The 19,661-nt window shown below is 40.5% G+C and overlaps 1 protein-coding gene and 1 long non-coding RNA gene across 3 annotated transcripts in view; one reads left to right on the top strand and one right to left on the bottom strand.

The window, feature by feature from the left end:
- LOC133539583 (uncharacterized) overlaps positions 1 to 19,661 on the top strand; it is a 146,835-nt gene that overhangs the window by 77,672 nt on the left and 49,502 nt on the right. Inside the window, exons 4-8 of the long non-coding RNA XR_009803437.1 lie at positions 6,048 to 6,165; positions 9,245 to 9,375; positions 9,960 to 10,089; positions 10,678 to 10,808; positions 18,764 to 18,945. This is a non-coding gene — a long non-coding RNA (uncharacterized LOC133539583). The remainder of the gene's footprint in view (positions 1 to 6,047; positions 6,166 to 9,244; positions 9,376 to 9,959; positions 10,090 to 10,677; positions 10,809 to 18,763; positions 18,946 to 19,661) is intronic.
- LOC133539581 (ephrin type-A receptor 7-like) overlaps positions 1,266 to 19,661 on the bottom strand; it is a 708,400-nt gene continuing 690,004 nt past the window's right edge. Inside the window, exons 14-18 of one of the 2 annotated variants that reach the window (XM_061881603.1) lie at positions 19,308 to 19,394; positions 18,773 to 18,925; positions 5,940 to 6,130; positions 5,684 to 5,848; positions 1,266 to 2,681 (exon numbers count right to left, since the gene is read on the bottom strand). In XM_061881603.1, the coding sequence (XP_061737587.1) occupies positions 2,567 to 2,681; positions 5,684 to 5,848; positions 5,940 to 6,130; positions 18,773 to 18,925; positions 19,308 to 19,394 (711 nt within the window). In that variant the 3' untranslated portion in view covers positions 1,266 to 2,566. Of the gene's footprint in view, positions 2,682 to 5,683; positions 5,849 to 5,939; positions 6,131 to 18,102; positions 18,266 to 18,772; positions 18,926 to 19,307; positions 19,395 to 19,661 lie in introns of those variants that run through there. The other variant, XM_061881604.1, reaches the window with a different exon arrangement.

The following is a 19,661-nucleotide window of genomic DNA, read 5'->3' as shown; positions in this document are numbered from 1 at the left end:
AAAACCTCTTCTCACTCCGGCCCTTACCAAAGGTATGCAGTAAAAATTTGAGTGTGATGTAAGCTTGTCCAAAAACAACTACGTTGAAGCTACAAGGTGTGCTCCATCAATATACTGATGACAGGAAGTGAAGCGCCCAACACCCGTTTTTTTTCTTTATCAATAAAAAAAGTGAAGGTTTAAAAACACGCAAATAAAAATAATATGGCCTTTTAATATTTCTTCTGCCGACATTTTTCAAATAAGCCTCAGTTAAACGATTTTAGTGTGTATAAGTACTTTTTGAGCGTGTGATCATTTTTGATAAAAGCGTAATCCACGAACAGGAAATAGCGTCTGTTTTTAAATACTTTCGTTCTTTAACATTTTGTAAAAATATTTTATCATTTATTTCACAAAGTTACATTTCTAACTGTGACAAATGTAGACATCTGCTCTTCAACCAGTGGTTCTCGAACATTTGATGTTCCGATCATCAAACAGTGTTACTGTTCAAAGTGTGTGTAATGTTACAAAAACCCGTTACCTCCCTGCTTGGCACTCGGCATCAAGGGTTGGAATTGGAAATGATTCCCCGAGCGTGGCCCCTGTTGCTGCTCACTGCTCCCCTCACCTCCCAGGGCGTGGAACAGGGGGATGGGAGGAATGCAGAGAGTCATTTCACCACACATTGTGTGTGTGTGACTATCACTGCTACTTTAAAGGCCTACTGAAAGCCACTACTCTGATAGTTTATATATCAATGATGAAATATTCAACACATGCCAATATGGCCGCTTTAGTTTACTAAATTGCAATTTTAAATTTCGCGCTGAAACATCTCGGTATGATGATGTGTGCGCGTGACGTCACGGATTTGTCTATTTTCATCGCGAAATTCCACAGTATTCTGGACATCTGTGTTGCTGAATCTATTGCAATTTGTTCGATGAATAAAGGAGACATGAAGGAAGAAAGCTGTAGGTGGGAAACGGTGTATTGCGGCCGCCTTTAGCAACACAAACACAGCCGGTGTTTCATTGTTTACATTCCCGAAAGATGACGGTGAAGCTTTACTATGGAACACAGCGGTCAAGCGAACACGGTTGGATTGGACCACACAAACACAAAGTACAGTGTATTATGCAGCGATCAATTCAAAAGATCGTGTTTCGAAGAGGGTCCCTTGCGAAGGGCAGAGATGGTGCTGAAGAAAGGTGCGGGGCCGACCTTCAGGTTGTACAGGTACGACCATATAATTTTACTAAAACACTAGTAACACAATAAACAGATAAGGGATTTTACAGAGTTATCCTAGTAAATTTGTCTAATAACATCTGAATCGCTCCCACTGTATAGTCTATTTTTTTTCTAGTCCTTCACTCTCACTTTCCTCATCCACAAATCTTTCACCCTCGCTTAAATTAATAGGGAAATCGTCGCTTTCCCGGTTCGAATCGCTCTTGCTGCTGGTGGCCATGATTGTAAACAATGTTCAGACAACCCGTGACGTCACGCGCACATCGTCTGCTACTTCCGGTACAGGCAAGGCTTTTTTTATTAGCAAACTTTATCGTCTATGTTCTCTACTAAATCCTTTCAGCAAAAATGATCACGTATGACACCTAGAACGGACCTGCTATCCCCGTTTAAATAAGAACATCTCATTTCAGTAGGCTTTTAACTCTTTTTTAAATGAATACTTAGGACTACTATGCTACTGTTTTGTTCAGTACGGTGGTACTTGAAGAAAAAAAACACTTTGAAGCATCTGCTAGTTATTGTTGGTGGTGTTGAACATGTTGACATACAGCAGTTTTAACGCGGTACTCTTTGGAGAAGATACGTCAGTTTTTACAAAAAACATAAAATAAAATGAGTATAAGAAAGATTAAGATGACCTTGAGGCTAAAAGGGAGGTCAATATTTCATCAGCACGTACCAGACACAGTCGGAGGGAAAGATCAGAAGAACAAAAAGGAGGAGGACTTAACTTACGGGGGATCAAACACACGACCCTTTCCACGCCGGCCATCCGCAGTTCTGAAGGAGGAACAAGAAGAGCGCTCCAATATTCCTGAAGAATGAGTCGCTGGAGCCCCCGCGGGTTTAAAATGTTTCTGCGGGCCTCGTTTAGCCAGCAGATTGAAATGTGTTGGAGCCGCTCCGACTGCCGACTACACGCCCGCCGCTTTCTTTAATATTCCTCCGCCATCTGATACCAGATCACTTCTGGCATTCGGCGACGCTAATTTGCATCTTGGTGTTGTTCAAAGTGAAAGCAGACTGTGGAGAGTCCAGGGGGGGACAGTAGGAGAGGGAAGAAGTGGTCCGTCTTCGCTGATAGTTTTTGTCATGTGACATCGCTCCTCCGCCCATCCCCCGCCCCCCTAATCACCTGTCCTCTGGGGGGCTTCGTAGTAAAAAAAACAAAAAAAAAAACGGCGGAAGGCGTGAGGAAGAATTGGAGGAGGTCTTCTCATGTGTCCTTCACGTGGAAAGACGTACGGTAGTCTCTCTTGCCTCTTCTCCGCCCCCCCCGTCCCCGTCTGCACGTGCCCAGTAGTGGTCTGCAGGTGACGGTCGGTTACACTTGCACCCCCCGTCCGTGCATTTGGATGACCTGGGCCCTCAGGGTCTGGATGGCGGCCAGGATCAGCTTCTGGTGCTCCAGGGAAGTGATGCCCAGACTTAGTACGTCTCTGTGAAAACAAGAGATGATTTCACTGAAAATACCTTAAAGGGGAACATTATCAGCAGACCTATGTAAGTGTCAATATATACCTTGATGGTGCAGAAAAAAGACCATATATTTTTTTAACCGATTTCCGAACTCTAAATGGGTGAATTTTGGCAAATTAAACGCCTTTCTGTTTATCGGTCTTTTAGCGGTGACGTCAGAATGTGACGTCGCCGAGGTAACACAGCCGCCATTTTCATTTTCACATTACAAACACCGGGTCTCAGTTCTGTTATTTTCCGTTTTTTCGACTATTTTTTGGAACCTTGGAGACATCATGCCTGGTGGGTGTGTTGTCGGAGGGTGTAACAACACTAACAGGGAGGGATTCAAGTTGCACCACTGGCAAGAAATCTGCCGCCAGACCCCCATTGAATGTGCCAAAGTGTCTCCACATTTTACCGGCGATGCTAAGACAGACATGGCACAGAGATGTATGGATAACCTGCAGATGCATTTGCAACCATTAAGTCAACGAAATCACAAAGGTGAGTTTTGTTGATGTTGACTTATGTGCTAATCAGACATATTTGGTCGCAGCGTGACTGCCAGCTAATCGATTCTAACATGCTATGCTAATCCACGCTAACATGCTATTTACCGGCGGTGCTAAAGCAGACATGGCACAGAGATGTATGGATAATCTGCAGATGCATTTGCAACCATTAAGTCAACAAAATCACAAAAGTGAGTTTTGTTGATGTTGTTGACTTATGTGCTAATCAGACATATTTGGTCACGGCATGACTGCCAGCTAATCGATTCCAACATGCTACGCTGATCGATGCTAACATGATATTTACGCTAGCTGTATCAATCAATCAATCAATCAATGTTTACTTATATTGCCCTAAATCACTAGTGTCTCAAAGGGCTGCACAAACCACTACGACATCCTCGGTAGGCCCACATAAGGGCAAGGAAAACTCACATGAAACATATATACATATAATATATATGTAACATATATACATGTATGTACATTTGAAACTAGATACCCGCATTTAATGCGAAACAAACACTTACCAATCGACGGATTTAAGTTGCTCCAGTGTCACAAGATGCGAAAGTCCTGATCGTTTGGTCCGCACATTTTACCGGCGATGCTAATAAGGCAGCCATGCTATGGGCCACTTCATTAGGTACACCCATGCTATGGCCGAATAGCATCAATAGCTATTCGCTCAATAGCTTCAGTTTCTTCTTCAATACTTTCATACTCCGACCATCTGTTTCAATACATGCGTAATCTGTTGAATCGCTTAAGCCGCTGAAACCCGAGTCTGAATCCTAGCTAATGTCGCTATATCTTGCTGTGGTAACCGCCATGTTGTTTGTATTGGCAGCACTGTGTGACGTCACAGGGAAATGGATAGTGGTTTCCAAGATAGCGAAGATAAGGCACTTTAAAGCTTTATTTAGGGATATTCCGGGACCGGTAAAATTTGGAAAAAAACTTCAAAAAATACAACAAGCCACTGGGAACTGATTTTTATTGTTTTTAAGCCTTTTGAAATTGAGATAATGTTCCCCTTTAAAGACCTACTTATGTAAACAGGTCCATTCTGTGTCATACTTGCAGGCATGTGATTTTTCCGTCTAAAGTCAAAATTCCGTCTTTTTTAATCTCGGGGGGGAAAAGTGTCGACCAATCAACTACGGCGTAATATAATATTACGTCATAGTTGTTCGGTCGATATGTTCCTTGTAACCAATCAGGACATCTGTTATGAATGATGACGTCATCGCCGCCATTTTCCAAATGTAAACGATGTCGGTTGGTAGAGTGGCCGTGCCAGCAACTTGAGGGTTCCGGGTTCAATCCCCGCTTCCGCCATCCTAGTCACTGCCGTTGTGTCCTTGAGCAAGACACTTAACCCACCTGCTCCCAGTGCCACCCACACTGCTTTAAATGTAACTTAGATATTGGGTTTCACTATGTAAAGCGCTTTGAGGCACGAGAGAAAAAGCGCTATATAAATATAATTCACTTCTTTTAACTATTTTATGGGACTCTTTTTGAACTATTTGACAAACTCTCCTCGACCTGTTCGGTAACCGACGGCAACGCTGTTTACGACCTACCGGTAATTCCCTCTGGAAGCATCCGTAGGAAGGAGGGGGGAGAAAGTCAAATAAAGAAGGAGTACAGTCTTAGGGTTGGGGAGGAGACCCTGCCCCAAGTGGAGGAGTTCAAGTACCTAGGAGTCTTGTTCACGAGTGGATCGTGAGATCGACAGGCGGATCGGTGCGGCGTCTTCAGTAATGCGGACGTTGTACCGATCCGTTGTGGTGAAGAAGGAGCTGAGCCGGAAGGCAAAGCTCTCAATTTACCGGTCGATCTACGTTCCCATCCTCACCTATGGTCATGAGCTTTGGGTCATGACCGAAAGGATAAGATCACGGGTACAAGCGGCCCAAATGAGTTTGGGTCTCTCCCTTAGAGATAGGGTGAGAAGCTCTGCCATCCGGGAGGAACTCAAAGTAAAGCCGCTGCTCCTTCACATGGAGAGGAGCCAGATGAGGTGGTTCGGGCATCTGGTCAGGATGCCACCCGAACGCCTCCCTAGGGAGGTGTTTAGGGCACGTCCAACCGGTAGGAAGACCCAGGACACGTTGGGAAGACTATGTCTCCCGGCTGGCCTGGGAACGCCTCGGGATCCCCCGGGAAGAGCTAGACGAAGTGGCTGGGGAGAGGGAAGTCTGGGTTTCCCTGCTTAGGCTGTTGCCCCCGCGACGCGACCTCGGATAAGCAGAAGATGATGGATGGATACAGTCTTAGGGCAGAGTGTGGTGCAGGACTGTACAGAGAGTACAGTGGCCATGTCTCTCCTCAGCTCTGAGTCCAAATTTAATTCTGTCTCTGTTTGATTCTTGTTTAATAGATGTCATCAGTGTTTGAACCCGATTCTGATCATTTGGAGGGGTGGTTAAATACTTTGTAGGATGCACACATCTACTTACTGTACAGTCATCCGTGCCACCGACTCCAAGTAGCAGTATCCTGCGGCAGTGAAGTTGTCCTTGTATCGGCCCATGTCCACAGCGTCCAGCCACTCTCCTACCGAGTTAAACGACGGGAAGGTGGGGAGGGGCCTTTCTGCTAGTGTGATGGAAGAACTCAGAGTCCTGGGGAAAAAACACAACGTGACAAGAGGTGTAATGATTGTACGCCAGTGGGGAAGTAAGTGGGCGTGTGGGGGTTCTAACGTCAGCCGACCTTCGTGCCAACGTGGAGGAGCCGATGGCGTCGGGGGAGCGGATGCTCTTGCTGAGCGCTGAGTGTATCTGACTAAAGCTGGGTCTCTCTGTCCTCTCCTTCTGCCAGCAGTCCAGCATTAACTGATGCAGATGCGGAGGACAGTTCACCGGTGCAGGCAGCCTGAATCCGTCCTCGATGGCCTTGATCACCTGCAACATGGACCGCGAGAACCACGTTCCATTAGGTGGGTTGAAACTCTTTTACCCGGGGGGACGGTTTTTTTTCCCCCATCGATGTGGGAGAGTTCTAACTTTTCTTGCTTGGTTGAACAAGTTTTATAATACTGCATTACAGCTTGAGCAAAAATACTGTGCTCAGATGGAGAAATAAGATATCGACTCATTTCCACACTGCTGGCCCATGGATCTGACTACTAGTGTTACTTTAAGTCCAGACACGCTGCATAAGGACATTGGAAACATATATTGAGACGTACTTTTCCGTCCATATCGCCCAGTCCTGCTTAATAGTAAATGACACTCAATTTGTGTTTATTTTACAAACCCCGTTTCCATATGAGTTGGGAAATTGTGTTAGATGTAAATATAAACAGAATACAATGATTTGCAAATCCTTTTCAACCCATATTCAGTTGAATATGCTACAAAGACAACATATTCAAACTCATAAACTAAATTAATAATTAAGTTTGAATTTCATGGCTACAACATGTGCCATAGTAGTTGGGAAAGGGCATGTTCACCACTGTGTTACATCATCTTTTCTTTGAACAACACTCAATAAACGTTTGGGAACTGAGGAAACTAATTGTTGAAGCTTTGAAAGTGGAATTCTTTCCCATTCTTGTTTTATGTAGAGCTTCAGTCCTTCAACAGTCCGGGGTCTCCGCTGTCGTATTTTACACTTCATAATGCGCCACACATTTTTGATGGGAGACAGGTCTGGACTGCAGGCGGGCCAGGAAAGTACCCGCACTCTTTATTTACGAAGCCACGCTGTTGTAACACGTGCTGAATGTGGCTTGGCATTGTCTTGCTTACGTGGAGTGATTTCTCCAGATTCTCTGAACCTTTTGATTATACAAACCCCGTTTCCATATGAGTTAGGAAATTGTGTTAGATGTAAATATAAACAGAATACAATGATTTGCAAATCATTTTCAACCCATATTCAGTTGAATATGCTACAAAGACAACATATTTGATGTTCAAACTCATAATTAACTGAGAATTTCATGGCTGCAACAAGTGCCAAAGTAGTTGGGAAAGGGCATGTTCACCACTGTGTTACATCACCTTTTCTTTTAACAACACTCAATAAACGTTTGGGAACTGAGGAAACTAATTGTTGCAGCTTTGAAAGTGGAATTCTTTCCCATTTTTGTTTTATGTAGAGCTTCAGTCCTTCAACAGTCCGGGGTCTCTGCGGTCGTAGTTTACGCTTCATTATGCGCCTCATAATGGAGCCCGGAAGAGTCAGATACATGGGATTCTGGGTATTTGTTCTGTCGTGTTATAGTGCGGACGTTCTCCTGAAATGTGTTTGTCATTCCTGTTTGGTGTGGGTTAAATAAGAGTGCTAAAGTTGTTTAAACGGCCACCCTCAGTGTGACCTGTATTGCTGTTGAATAAGGATGCCTTGCTGTCTCTTACGTGAGTCTGCTATAGCCTCGTCAAACAATTGTTTGGGCTGGCAAGCTATTTGTACAAGCTGCAGAGGGCGCTAGTGACATCATTGTACGCCCTTGGGTGAAAACCAGCGTACATTCGAAAGAATAATTACTCTGTAATTCGGGAGTCTCCCGGGAAAATTAAGGTGTGGGCCACGTGTCTGAGACCCCTGGTTTATACATAGCACAAAGCAAAAAAAAAAGCTCTGTATGCAGTATTATTTCATTATACATTTCAAAAGAGTTATGTGGCTCCCATTGTTTTATTTACTTCGTGAAACATGTCAAAATGTCTCTGAGTGGTGAAGGTTGCCGACCCCTGGTATAAAAAGATATTCCTTTTTGTGATGAAATTGAAGTGAATGACAACTGTAGTGTAAACAGTCAGTGGCACTTTTATGTAGCCAGTTAGTCAAGATGGGTACTAACAGCACAGAAAATAAACTGTTTAAGTAGCACACAATTACAGAACATAAATAAAATTGAAAAATATTTTTCCGACATAAAATAAAGAACATAGCTTTGCAAATAACGCAAAATGTATCAAAGTCAGATAAAACATACATTTGCAGGCAGGCACCTTTTAATTCCCAGTTGACGATGTAAAGGACTGTCACACACGTACAATCTGGTCAGTGGCTATGATCTTCCTCACTTCGGCGTACATTTTTGGCAGCATTTCTTGTGCAGTTTTGATTCAGGCTTACATGGTAAACAACTCAATTGAATGTTTTATCCAGACGCATACATTTGACCAAATGTGGCCAAGTAGTTGTAGTGTGGGTTTCCTGGACGTCGTCTATATAGCTAAAAGTAAAATCTAAAGAGAATCCCTTTGCCATCTTCCACTAGTTTTTATAATATATAAATGGCCCTCTTGAAAATTCCCTCTTCTTATTAGAGAGCTTGTTTACGGGTCCATGACGATGACTTCTGTTTTGTTTGGTCAGTCGTTTTACTGCCCTGACACAGACACTGATTGGAAACAATACAATCCACTTTATTTGTATTTCACATTTAAATAACAAAAATGTTTCCAAAGTGCTGCACAACAATTAAGGTATGTTAAACATTTATAGAATCTTAATACCGGTATATATCAGCGGCCAATATATGCAACAATATTTTTTCTTTTAAAATGTAGTCGGTGTGGCCTAAACATCGTATTTATAGCCCTAAAAATACCATGTCCAATACTACAAAAATACTTGTAAAACTAACACAATTAATCAGTTAAGGCTTGTTAATCTATTTGAAGGGCTTTAAAATCCCTCATGTTAAGCAGCCATATATGTAATTATGTGTTGTTCTAAGCTGGCTCAGTCTGTAAAGACAAGCAAAATGTAAATTTGTTGTCAACATTTGCCATCTCCTCTAATAAGAAGCAAAACCTTCCATAGTGTTTATGTTGGAAAGTATTCTTCATTCATCACTAAAAGTAACGTCTTTAAGTTTTACAATATAACTAAAACAATTCATACTTACTAAACTGTCCCATGTGTGGAGGTGTGTTTCCATGCATATGTAATGTAATAAAGTTACTGTGTTGGCATTAGCAAACATGCTAGTACGTTTACAAGTGTCTGTGTTAGTATTAATAAATTACAATAGCATTCTTTTTGTGTTGTTTCAGTTTGGTGAATTCCCCAAAGGCGTCAGCGTGGAGTTGGAGAGCAAGTTTACGGGGTCCATGACGATGACTTCTGTTTTGTTTGATCAGCCGTTTTACTGCCCTGACACAGACACCGTTTGGAAACAATTAAGGTATGTAAAACATTTATAGAATCTTTCATATATATATCAGCGGCCAATATATGTAACAATATTTTTTTTATTATAAAATGTAGTGGGTGTGGCTTAAAAACGGTGCGCTTTATTGCCCTAAAAATACGATGTCATGCACGGCTCAATACTCAAAAAAAATACTTGTAAAACTAACACAATTAATCAGTTTAGACTTGTTAATCTATCTGATGGGGTTTAAAATCCCTCATGTTAAGCAGCCATATATGTAATTATGTGTTGTTCTAAGCTGGCTCAGTCTGTAAAGACAAGCAAAATGTAAATTTGTTGTCAACATTTGCCATCTCCTCTAATAAGAAACAAAACTTTCCATAGTGTTTATGTTGGAAAGTATTCTTCATTCATCACTAAAAGTAACGTCTTTAAGTTTTACAATATAACTAAAACAATTCATACTTACTAAACTGTCCCATGTGTGGTGTGTTTCCATGCATATGTAATGTAATAAAATTACTGTGTTGGCATTAGCGAACATGCTAGTACGTTTACAAGTGTCTGTGTTAGTATTAATAAATTACAATAGCATTCTTTTTGTGTTGTTTCAGTTTGGTGAATTCACCAAAGACGTCAGCGTGGAGTTGGAGAGCGAGCTTCCGGGTCCATGACGATGACTTCTGTTTTGTTTGATCAGCCGTTTTACTGCCCTGACACAGACACCGTTTGGAAACAATTAAGGTATGTAAAACATTCATAGAATCTTTCATATATATATCAGCGGCCAATATATGTAACAATATGTTTTCTTATAAAATGTAGTGGGTGTGGCTTATTGCCCTGAAAATACGATGCCATTTACGGCTAATAGTTACTAAACCCTGTACAATACTCAAAAAAATACTTGTAAAACTAACACAATTAATCAGTTAAGACTTGTTAATCCATCTGAAGGGCTTTAAAATCCCTCATGTTAAGCAGCCATATATGTAATTATGTGTTGTTCTAAGCTGGCTCAGTCTGTAAAGACAAGCAAAATGTAAATTTGTTGTCAACATTTGCCATCTCCTCTAATAAGAAGCAAAACCTTCCATAGTGTTTATGTTGGAAAGTATTCTTCATTCATCACTAAAAGTAACGTCTTTAAGTTTTACAATATAACTAAAACAATTCATACTTACTAAACTGTCCCATGTGTGGAGGTGTGTTTCCATGCATATGTAATGTAATGAAGTTACTGTGTTGGCATTAGCAAACATGCTAGTACGTTTACAAGTGTCTGTGTTAGTATTAATAAATTACAATAGCATTCTTTTTGTATTGTTTCAGTTTGGTGAATTCACCAAAGACGTCACCGTGGAGTTGGAGAGCGAGCTTCCGGGGTCCATGACGATGACTTCTGTTTTGTTTGATCATCCGTTTTACTGCCCTGACACAGACACCATTTGGAAACAATTAAGGTATGTAAAACATTTATAGAATCTTTCATATATATATCAGCGGCCAATATATGTAACAATATGTTTTATTATAAAATGTAGTGGGTGTGGTTTAAGAACCGGTGCGCTTTATTGCCCTAAAAATACGATGTGATGCACGGCTCAATACTCAAAAAAAATACTTGTAAAACTAACACAAATAATCAGTTTAGACTTGTTAATCTATCTGAAGGGCTTTAAAATCCCTCATGTTAAGCAGCCATATATGTAATTATGTGTTGTTCTAAGCTGGCTCAGTCTGTAAAGACAAGCAAAATGTAAATTTGTTGTCAACATTTGCTATCTCCTCTAAAAAAGCCCGCGTTTAAACAGAAGAGCAACACTCCCAAAGGTCCTTCTTGCAACAAGCGTTCAGCATAACACCCCCCACCCCCCTTGAATCACTCCAACAACTACAGTTACCCAACAGGAGGAAATAAAGTCCGACCATAATCGTAAAAATTACATCCGTCTGCTGTGTTTTTTTTCCGGGAAAAAAAAAACCCTACACTCACTTCCCTCAATGGAGCCCACCTCCTCCCCCATTCCGCCGCTCCCTAAAGAGCATTCATAAAAAGCTTTTCAGCATTTGACATTTTCCATTTAATCAAAGCCAGCGAGCTAAAGGGCGCAATGAATTACAGGTGGACAGGCCGAGCCACAACGCCGTTATGATGTAGTGTGTCAATTCAGCACGGATTAATATCCCAGCCGCTCTACACGCTTTGACCTTTGACATTCACGCAAGAAACTTTCACATGCTTCGGGAAAAGATACTAAATGAGATGTATGACAAAAAGGAGCTGCACGCACCTGCTGGTTATCTCATGCATATTACACAACCCAAAAGGTGTAAATGGTAAATAAAAACAGATTTGCAAATACTTTTCAACTTATATTCCATTTAATAGACTGCAAAGAAAATATATTTAATGTTCAAACTGAGAAATAATAATGAACTTAGAATTTAATGGCAGCAACACAATGTAAACAAGTTGGCACTGTGGCATTTTTACCACTGTGTTACATGGCCTTTCCTTTTAACAACACTCACTAAAGGTTTGGGAACTGAGACCAATTTTTGAAGCTTTTCAAGTGGAATTATTTCCCATTTTTGCTTGATGTCCAGCTTAAGTTGTTCAACAGTCTCCGTTGTGGTATTTTACACTTTATTTTGCACCACACATTTTCAATGGGAGACAGGTCTGGACTACAGGCAGGCCAGTCTAGTACCCACACTCTTTTATTATGAAGCCACACTGTTGTAACACGTGGTTTGGCATTGTCTTGCTGAAATAAGCAGGGGCGTCCATGATAACGTTGCTTGGATGGCAGCATATGTTGCTCCAAAACCTGTATGTACCTTTCAGCATTAATGGTGCCTTCACAGATGTGTAAGTTACCCATGCCTTGGGCACTAATGCACCCCCATACCATCACAGATGCTGGCTTTTGAATTTTGCACCTATAACACAATGTCTATAGTTTCCAAAAACTATTTGACCTGGACTCGTCAGACCACGGAACATTTTTCCACTTTGCATCAGTCCATCTGAGACGAGCTTGGGCCCAACGAAGCTGGCGGCGTTTCTGGGTGTTGTTGATAAATGGCTTTTGCTTTGCATAGTAGAGTTTTACCTTGCACGAAAAAATGTAGTTACTGACAGTAGTTTTCTGAAGTGTTCCTGAGCCCATGTGGTGATATCCTTTACAGACCTATGTAACTTTGTGATGCAGTACCGTCTGAGGGATCCAAGGTCAAGGCCTTGCCGCTTACATGCAGGGATTTCTACAGATACTCTGAACCTTTTGATGATATTACGACCGTAGATGGTGAAATTAGCCTGTTCACTTGTGAGACGTTCCAAATAAGTGTTTGATGAGCATTCCTCAACTTCGTGAGTCTTTTTTGCCACTTGTGCCAGCTTTTTTAAAAAACATGTTGCAGACATCAATTCCAAATAAGCTAATATTTACAAGACATAAAGTTTACCAGTTCGAACGTTAAGTATCTTGTCTTTGCAGTCTATTCAATTGAATATAGGTTGAAAAGGATTATTTATCATTTACACAACATGCCAACTTCACTGCTTTTGTAATTTTGGACATTCAAAATTGGAATAATAATTAGCTTTTTTCCAAACAGCACCTGCATTCCAGAAATATGTTACACAATTTAAATGATAGAATACTGTAGTCGGCATTATTAGCAAAGTGCAACCTAACTCTGAAATACTATAAAAAAGTGTCCTATCTCCCTCACTCTTTTCAACTCTTAATCTATGAAATGCTCGCATTCTCCAAGAAGAATGTGAATGTTATAGAAGGGATTTTCAACACTTTTTTTTTAAAACAAGATAGCACTAGAGGAAGTAGAGACCGTTAGAAGGGGGTCAGTCTTTTCCATGGGAGAAAACAGGATTGGTTATGGAGCTGAAGCAGACTTAAAGATGAGACTTGGGCCTTGGAAAAAGCTCTCAGAGTAACTGCAGCTTCTTGGCTCCTGATTAATAAGACCCCAGCTTCTTGGCTCCTGATTAATAAGACCCCAGCTTCTTGGCTCCTGATTAATAAGACCCCAGCTGGCACTCGATGCACAGTTAAGTGCAGAGAGGAAGGTGTCCAAAAATTAAACTACAGTGAAGTCAATGGGTTGAAGTGAGTAGGCGGTTGTACAAAACAATGAGCAACATTGTAATGATGGACCTTGTGAACTTCAACACATGAATATTCGTTCCAATAAATCAGAATCAAACTTGCAATTTTAAGACAAATATTGTAAAATATGTGTGGTTAATCATATCATGTATAATTATCTCACAGCAGGGGTCAGCAACCTTTTTGAAACCAAGAGCTACTTCTTGGGTACTGATTAATGCCAAGGGCTACCAGTTTGATACACACTTAAATCAATTGCCAGAAATAGCCAATTTTCTCAATTTACCTTTAATATATAAATCTATCCATCCATCCATCCATCATCTTCCGCTTATCCGAGGTCGGGTCGCGGGGGCAGCAGCCTAAGCAGGGAAGCCCAGACTTCCCTATCTCCAGCCACTTCGTCTAGCTCTTCCCGGGGGATCCCGAGGCGTTCCCAGGCCAGCCGGGAGACATAGTCTTCCCAACGTGTCCTGGGTCTTCCCCGTGGCCTCCTACCAGCTGGACGTGCCCTAAACACCTCCCTAGGGAGGCGTTCGGGTGGCATCCTGACCAGATGCCCGAACCACCTCATCTGGCTCCTCTCGATGTGGAGGAGCAGCGGCTTTACGTTGAGTTCCTCCCGGATGGCAGAGCTTCTCACCCTATCTCTAAGGGAGAGCCCCGCCACCCGGCGGAGGAAACCCATTTCGGCCGCTTGTACCCGTGATCTTATCCTTTCGGTCATGACCATAGGTGAGGATGGGAACGTAGATCGACCGGTAAATTGAGAGCTTTGCCTTCCGGCTCAGCTCCTTCTTCACCACAACGGATCGATACAACGTCCGCATTACTGAAGACGCCGCACCGATCCGCCTGTCGATCTCACGATATAAATCTATATATATTAAAAAATGGGTATTTCTGTCTGTCATTCCGTCGTACATTTGTTTTCCTTTTAAGAAAGGTTTTTTGTAGAGAATAAATGATGAAAAAAACAGTTCATTGAACAGTTTAAAAGAGGAGAAAAAACGAAAAAAAGAAAAAGAAAAATTTGAAACATAGTGTATCTTCAATTTCAACTCTTTAAAATTCGAAATTCAACCAAAACAAATGAAGAGAAAAACTGGCTAATTTGAATCTTTTTGAAAAAATTTAAAAAATAATTAGTAATTTTTCCTGATTAAGATTAATTTTGGAATTGTGCTGACATGTTTTAAATAGGTTAAAATCCAATCTGCACTTTGTTAGAATATATAACAAATCGGACCAAGCTATATTTCTAACAAAGACAAATCTGTATTTTTTCTAGATTTTCCAGAACAAAAATTTTAAAAGAAATTCAAAAGACTTTGGAATAAGATTTAAATTTGATTGTACAGATTTTCTAGATTTGCCAGAATATTTTTTTTGACTTTTAATCATAATAAGTTTGAAGAAATATTTCACAAATATTTTTCGTCGAAAAAACAGAAGCTAAAACGAAGAATTAAATTAAAATGTATTCAATATTCTTTACAATAAAAAAAAAAAAAAAATTCTTAAACATTGATTTAAATTGTCAGTAAAGAAGAGGAAGGAATTTAAAAGGTAAAAAGGTAAACGTGTTTAAAAATCCTAAAATCAATTTTAAGGTTGTATTTTTTCTCTAAAATTGTCATTCTGAAAGTTATAAGAAGCAAAGTAAAAAAAATGAATTTATTTAAACAAGTGAAGACCAAGTCTTTAAAATATTTTCTTGGATTTTCAAATTCTATTTGAGTTTTGTCTCTCTTAGAATCAAAAAATGTCGATAAAAGCGAAACCAGCTTGCTAGTAAATAAATAAAATAAAAAATAGAGGCAGCTCACTGGTAAGTGCTGCTATTTGAGCTATTTTTAGAAAAGGCCAGGGGGCGACTCATCTGGTCCTTACGGGCTACCTGGTGCCCGCGGGCACCGCCTTGGTGACCCCTGGCTTATAAGATTTGAAGTAGCATGTGTTTGTATTTGGCCACATAATCTTTTAAATTGATTCTACTGAGGTCAAAGGGCAAAGGTCCATCAGCAGCACTGTAGAGTGTCCACGGGAGATTGGGAATCCCACAAAAATGGAAGTGTCAGGTTTAGGAGGAAGATTAAAGACATTAACAACACCTGGTAGAAGGTCCACAGATAGAGACAGAGGATGGGGGTCAGAAGTCACCCGACTTAAACTACCGTATTTCCTTGAATTGCCGCCGGGGCGCTAATTAATTTAAAACCTCTTCTCACTCCAGCGTTTACCAAAGGCATGCGGTAAATTTAGGCCTGCGCTTATAAATTTAAGTGTGATGTAAGGATACCATCATGAAAAGCACATTTAATTAAAAAAACGTTATTATGGTCTTACCTTTACTTATAAATGAAGTCCATGCGCAGCTCCTTCTGATCAAAAGCATCGATAACTTGCTTATAAAAGTCTTCCTTATCTTTCTTCAGTTTTAAATAAAAGTCTCTCTGTCTCGATGAGGATCTTCCTTTATTACCTCCTGCTTCGATTGAAAGTCCAGTTTAGAAAACTGTTTTTTTTTTTTGGATATGTAATCCTCCATGTTAAAAGTGCAAGCGAGAGGAACAAATAAGCGATCGCTGCTTGTTGTCACTTCTTCTGCAGCCGAGTAGTCGCAAGAAGGATCACTAGCGCCCTCTACCACCAGGAGGCGGGAGTCATTTAATGACTCATATTTGACACACGCAGCTACGGTATATTAATAAAACATAGCTGCTTACTGTTCTTTTTAGCATATTCAATAGCTTGGACCTTAAATCCTACTGAATAGCTCTTAATCTTCTTCCCTTTATGCGATTTCAAATGATTGAAATCAGCCTCCTCCATTTTGAAAATGATGACAGGTGAAGTGTCACTCGTGACGTGACGAGTTTGACCCGGTGGAAATTCTAGACATATGCTAATTATTTTGCGAAACAAGTTTGACCCGGCAGTAATTCTAGGCAGGTGCATACTATATACCCGGTGGCAATTCAAGGAAATACGGTATGCTGAGGTTGGCAAAAAGAATGATGACGGTAGAACCAAATGTGACGGATGACACTCAACAAAGATAACTTTTGCTATTGTAAACCGTTTTGGATACAAAGTACAGTTGCCCCCAGGCTAGGAAGATGTACATTGACTAAGTTTTAAAACTATTATTACTTTGTGATAACGCATGTTAATGACCCATTCTAGCTGTGTCCCACAAATTTGACAGCGACAAGCTAACAAACGCATTTTCACCAGCGGCTAATGTCCCTCCACAGGACAAAGCCACTTCTAAGTCAGCAATAGCGGAAGATAAACCCTTTCTTAAAAGTACGAATATCAATATAACATTTTAGTGTTAAGTCATATTGCAGTCCAAACGTATCTCTTATGTGTGACTGCTATCTACCGGTCACACTTATCATTTTCCTATGTACCAAAAAAAATAGCTTCGAGGTCGGTAATGCTACGCTACATGCATAGAAGAATGTGCTAATGGAAAGCGAGAGCTCTTGAATGTAAACAAAGGTGAGCGAATTGATAGAAATAAACAGTAATAACACCAAAGAAAATAATTTTATCGATGTTGGATCGATGCCTATCTTCCGTAAGGATAATTTACTGAGCACTGATCGATACGCTAGTGATACATAGATCAATCCTTACACCCATACAAATAATACAATTCATGCAAATTTTCAGGAATTATGCAGATCCCAAATACAGATCAGCAGGTACCAGAAGGTAAGAAAATACTGCGAGAAAAAAAACGGCGGATAATCTGTATTACCTTATACACTCAATAATAGTGAAGTGAATTATATTTATATAGCGCTTTTCTCTAGTGACTCAAAGCGCTTTACATAGTGAAACCCAATATCTAAGTTACATTTAAACCAGTGTGGGTGGCACTGGGAGCAGGTGGGTAAAGTGTCTTGCCCAAGGACACAACGGCAGTGACTCGGTTGGCGGAAGCCGGAATCGAACCTGCAACCCTCTAGTTGCTGGCACGGACGCTCTACCAACCGAGCTATACCGCCCAATACTATAATATATAATATAATAATACTCATATGTTATATGTTGAAGCACAGTACAATCCATCAAGCTTACCAAAGTCGTACTAAAACATTTTGCTAGATTTTTGAGAGCCGTGTGCAATGTTCTATATTTTCAGTACAACATATAATATTTTGGTATTAAGTCATATTGCAGTCCAAACGTATCTCTTATGTGTGACTGCTATCTACCGGTCACACTTATCATTTTACTATGTACCAAATAAAATAGCTTCGAGGTCGGTAAGCACAACCGTAATTATTCCGTACATTATAACGCATCGGGTTATAAGTTGCACTGTTTATTTTAAGTGTGTCTTAGAGCAGGGGTAGGGAACCTGTGGCTCTTTTGATGACTGCATCTGGCTCTCAGATAAATCTGAGCTGACATTGCTTAACACGATAAGTAATGAATAATTCCACTTGTAATCACAGTGTTAAAAATGTTTAAAATATAAAACATTCTCATGCATTTTTAATCCATCCATCTGTTTCTACCGCACCTGTTCAAGAAGTTGCGTTAATGGTAAGAAGTTATTTATTTATTATTGGTTAGTGTGGGGCTTGCCCTCCTGGGGGTTCTTCAGACCACCAAGCACCGACATGAGAGCCTGTTTCAGGGTTACAATATTGTTTTATTTTTCAATAAGTCTCTCAGTTGCTTTCCAGCAATTGTATTTTTCTCTTTCGTTTTCGCTCAGGCTCTGGCTCCAGCCCCAACCCCGTCTCTCCTCCTGGCTGCTGCTTGTAAAAGAGTGACAGTTGATTAGATAAAAAGGCCCAGGTGGGCCATCTACGCACCTGTCGCTGATTTAGAGGCCGGTCCTGGCACACCCCAGTTCACTGCAGGCCCACAGGCCACGCCCCCTCCACAGTTAGCTTCAGAATAACAATGTTATTACAAAGAATAAGAGATCTATTATACTCTAGAAATGTTGGTCTTACTTAATAATGCAGGCATTTAGTTGTGTTCAGTGTTGAAAAAAATATTATATGGCTCTTATGGAAATACATTTTAAAATATTTGGCTTTTTGGCTCTCTCAGCCTAAAAGGTTCCCGCCCCCTGTCTTAGAGTCTGAAAAATGCTGTATATAACTAATCATCTTGTTAGTTCCCTTTCACCACAAATGGTTATATGTAACCTAGCAAGTTGCAAAGAAGACCTTCGAAGTGCTCATGTTCTTTCTAGGATTATAGGATTTTAATATTAGCAAGTAACAGGAAGTTCTTTTTTCCAGGCCACTTACATCCTGGTTGCCCATGTCCCAGTAGGGCCTCTCCCCGTAGGACATGACCTCCCACATGACGATACCAAAGCTCCAGACATCTGAGGGCGAGGAGAAGCGGTGATACTGGATGGCCTCTGGAGCGGTCCACAGAACCACACTCTTCCCTCCGTGCTGGAGAGGACACCACAGTGGTAAGTAAGAAGGTTGTGCAGAGTTCACGCATAGAAATCTTTAACAGTCTCTTTGAAACATCTTTAAACACGAGGGATTTTAAGTAGATCAAACATCTTTTTAGTGGGCAAGTTTCACCTTGTGTAAAACAACCAAAATATTCTAGGAAATGTAATTTTCCGAATGTTTATCTTGTATTTTTTCCCTGGTAATACGGCGTTAATTGCAAGACCTCAAACAAACCCGAGAGCTAATCATTTGATGCAAGTCTCATTAAAAAAAAAGTCATGCGTGCATGTGAGAAGTGAGGATGTTTAATGAGAAGCCGAGGCGGAGGATTTATAATTTAGGATGAAAAGAAAGAATGTTTTTCAAATCTTACCAGGGTCGTGTAGATGGCCTCTATTTTGTCCTCTTGAAGAGGTCTGAAGCCAGACACCTTGCAGCCCAGGCTGGCGTTCACCAGAACCTGCACACCAAAAACACAGATGTCAAACATGCTGGTAAACAAACATAAACATGTTTAGCAAAAATATTGTTAGTGACAAAGTCAATCCTGATCTCAATCTAATGTAAAACCTCTAAAGTTAAACAATACTAATATACTGAAAGTTAGCCAGGTCTTGAAAGTCTTAAGATGTCTCTCTGTGTGTGTGTGTGTGTGTATATATATATATATATATATATGTGTATGTATATAATATATGTATGTATACATATATATATGTGTATATAT

Source organism: Nerophis ophidion, linkage group LG21 (genome assembly GCF_033978795.1).
Source record: "Nerophis ophidion isolate RoL-2023_Sa linkage group LG21, RoL_Noph_v1.0, whole genome shotgun sequence".
Lineage (NCBI taxonomy): Eukaryota > Metazoa > Chordata > Actinopteri > Syngnathiformes > Syngnathidae > Nerophis > Nerophis ophidion.
The sequence above is the reverse complement of the archived record's forward strand: the minus strand, read 5'-3'. Positions and strand labels throughout refer to the sequence as shown.